General features: G+C 42.9%; 1 protein-coding gene across 1 annotated transcript; it reads left to right on the plus strand.

Moving 5' to 3' along the window:
* The first annotated feature begins 1,826 nt into the window (after nucleotides 1-1,826).
* Nucleotides 1,827-2,860, plus strand: LOC142178166 (uncharacterized). The gene is made up of 2 exons (XM_075247496.1): nucleotides 1,827-1,844; nucleotides 1,946-2,860. The coding sequence occupies exons 1-2, from the start codon at nucleotides 1,827-1,829 to the stop codon at nucleotides 2,858-2,860; spliced, it is 933 nt and encodes a 310-aa protein (XP_075103597.1).
* Nucleotides 2,861-3,620: the final 760 nt, after the last annotated feature.

Raw genomic sequence — 3,620 nt, forward strand, 5'->3', positions numbered from 1 at the left:
TCAAGTTTAGTTTCAGTATTTATAGTTCTTTCTTTATGTTGTTTTACATACCAGTACAATTCAAATGTACTGACGTCCCTTTTTGCCCGGGGCCTGCATCTCGCGATATAGGTAATGATTTATAGGTTGACGACTCTGCTTTCTTGGACATCTTGTATCAGCTACTGGTGAGCCCTAGTCTTTCGGGGCATTATCCCTTTTTTTTTTCCAGTCTTTAGTTTTTATAGTATTTCAGTTAGAAAGGTATGCCGGGGACTTTGTCCCGGTAAACAGTTAGTATTTCAGTATTCTTAGAGGCTTCGTAGACTATAGTTTAGTCAGTTAGATGTTAGCAAACTTTTATGTGTTAGCCTTGTCGGCTACTCATTTACACTTGCAGACTTTTCAGTATTTTCCGCATCTATGATATTTCAGCCAGTATCTTTGGTAGATCTTCATGTTATATATTTATATCTACCCTACAATTATACCACATGTTGATCCAGCCATACAATTGGTTTGCTCGGTCACGTGCAGTCAGGCATCGAGTGCCATGTTATGCCAAGTCATGGTTCGGGGCATGGCAAAGCTTGGTGTGAGAGCCTAGGTTCAAGAGTCCTAGCGAGTCTATGAAGCCGTGTCCAGTGGGGTCACTTTTATGTGTGTGTGCGCGCCACACATGAAAATAGTTGACCACCAAGACATTTAGGATTGTTTCATTTCTTTCATACTCTAGATCGTGCAGTTAGAGCTATGCTTTCTGGAATCCTTCTAACTCGTACGAATTACGTATTTCAGAAAATGCCTGCAAAAAAAAAAGTACACCACGAGACTACTAGCTAGGGGGCTACGACTAATGTTGCTCAGGAGGAGGTCACTCCGGCCCAGGGAGTTGCAACGGGCTCAGTGCCCAATGCTTCAGACATGGATGTCAGGGGAGCTATCCAGTTGCTCACCCAAATTGTTGCTACTCAGGCTCAAAGGCAGGGGACAAGTGTTGTTGATGAAACGGGTAGTTCCAGGTCCAGGGAATTCCTCAACATGAAACCTCCAGTCTTCACAGGGTCCAAAAAGGATGAGGATTCGCAAAACTTCATTGATGATGTTCAAAAGATTTCGAGTGATGCATGCTATAGACACTGAGGCATCAAAGCTTGCTGTGTACCAGCTGAAGGATGTTGCTAACACTTGGTATGAAACATGGGAATAGTCCCGAGGGGAGGGTACGACTCCTGCAACTTGGAAGGAGTTTGCAAATGCGTTTCTTGAGCATTTTCTACCCATTGAGATCTTTGAAGCTAAGGCTTTAGAGTTTGAGAGACTCAAATAGAATGATATGAGTGTGAATGAGTACTACCTCAAGTATGTCTCTCTGGACAAGTATGCTCCAGAAATGGTACGTGATATGAGGGCCAGAGTTAGGCCGTTTGTGTTGGGGCATTCAGATGACTTATTTGCTGATGCTAATATAGCTGCTCAAAACAATGACATAACCATTACTAAAATGGTAGCCTTTGTTCAACGAAACGACAACAGGTTGAAGGAAGAAGTGCGGCTACAGAGAGAGAGGGATAGGGAATTTAGCAAGAGAGCTAAGTCTGCAGGAAATTTCAGCCAAGGGGGATCTCAAGGAGGTGGTAATCGTCAGTTCTTTAGGAAACCAAAATCAGGACCTACTCCATCTTTAGCTAGTGCACCAGTTCAGAGGTCCAAGTTTAACAAGAAAAACTAGAATTTCAGAGCAGTAGGCTCACAGTCACAGACTAGTATGGGATAAAGAGGCCTTGAGTACCCTACTTGCAACACGTGTGGTAAGAAGCATCTAGGGGTGTGTCATTTGGGCACAAATGGTTGCTTTGGGTGCAGTCAGCAGGGCCACTTCTTGAGGTATTATCCATCAGCAGGACATAATAATAGAGGCAATGTAGCTCAGTCCACTAACTGAGCAGCCCCTCAGAACTATCAGGCCCAACAAAGGCATGGTGCAGCAAAGTCTGGTAATGCAGGTGGTGGTCGAAACCGCTTGTATGCACTAACAAGCCGTCAGGATACAGAGGCTCATGGAGATATTGTCACTGGTATGCTAACAGTCTTCACTTTTGATGTTTATGCTCTTATGGATCCAGGATCCACCTTATCTTATGTAACCCCATATATTGCTAAGAAATTTGGGATAGAACTAGAAAAGTTGTGTGAACCTTTTGAAGTGTCCACTCCAGTTGGAGAATCAGTTACAGCTAGACGTATCTATAGGGGGTGTCCAGTCAAAGTGTATCATCCCCTTACTGTAGCAGACTTAGTAGAGTTGGAGATGGTAGATTTGGACGTAATCATGGGCATGGATTGGTTAGAGTCCTGTTACGCCACAGTGGGTTGTAGAACCAAAATAGTAAGTTTCGAATTTCCTGATGAACCAGTCTTAGAATGGAAGGGTGATGCAGTAGCACCTAGGGGTAGGTTTATTTCCTACCTTAAAGACAGAAAGATGATTTCCAAAGGGTATATCTATCATCTAGTTCGATTAAGGGATGTAGATGCTCAAATTCCCACTCTCCAATCAGTACCAATTGTAAATGAGTTCCCAGAAGTGTTTCCCGAAGACCTTCCCGGAGTCCCTCCCGATAGAGAGATTGACTTTAGAATTGATCTACTCCCCGGCACTAAGCCGATATCTATTCCACCTTATAGGATGGCTCCAGCAGAGTTGAAAGAGCTAAAAGTCCAATTGAAAGATCTTCTAGGTAAGGGATTTATAAGGCCAAGTGTCTCACCTTGGGGCACTCCGGTCCTGTTTGTCTGGAAGAAGGATGGGTCTTTGCGCATGTGCATTGATCGTCAGTTGAATAAAGTTACCATCAAGAATAAGTACCCTCTTCCTTGAATAGATGATTTATTCGATCAACTTCAGGGTGCCCAGTTTTATTCCAAGATTGACCTCAGATTGGGGTACCATCAGTTGAAGGTTAAGGAAGGTGATGTTCCTAAAACAACTTTCAGGACTCGTTATGGGATTTTTGATTTTTTGGTAATGTCGTTTGGTTTAACGAATGCACCAGTGGTTTTCATGGACCTTATGAATAGGGTCTTCAAGCCTTATCTTGATTTGTTCGTTATTGTGTTTATTGACGACAACTTGATTTATTCCCGTAGCGAGATGGACCATGTAGAACATCACAGAATTGTGTTGCAGACACTACAGGATCACAAGATATATGAGAAATTTTCTAAGTGTGAATTTTGGTTGAAATCAATAGCATTTTTGGGCCATGTCATCTCAGGCGAAGGCGTGAAGGTGGACATTCAGAAAATAGAGGCAGTGAAGAATTGGCCTAGACCCACCTTAGTGTCTGATATAAGAATTTTGTTGGGTCTAGCAGGCTATTACAGGCATTTCGTAGAGGGATTTTCATCTATCTCGTCCCCTTTGACTAGATTGACTCAGAAGAAGGTCAAGTTTCAGTGGTCGGATGCTTGCGAGAAAAGTTTTGATGAGTTAAAGAAGAGGTTGACTTCAGCTCCAGTCTTGACACTATCGGAAGGAACCGAAAGGTTTGTTGTTTATTGTGATGCTTTAAGGGTTGGTCTTGAGTGTGTTAATGTAGCATGGTAAAGTCATAGCATACGCATCGAGACAGCTCAAG

This window comes from Nicotiana tabacum, chromosome 24, assembly GCF_000715075.1.
Source record: "Nicotiana tabacum cultivar K326 chromosome 24, ASM71507v2, whole genome shotgun sequence".
NCBI lineage: Eukaryota > Viridiplantae > Streptophyta > Magnoliopsida > Solanales > Solanaceae > Nicotiana > Nicotiana tabacum.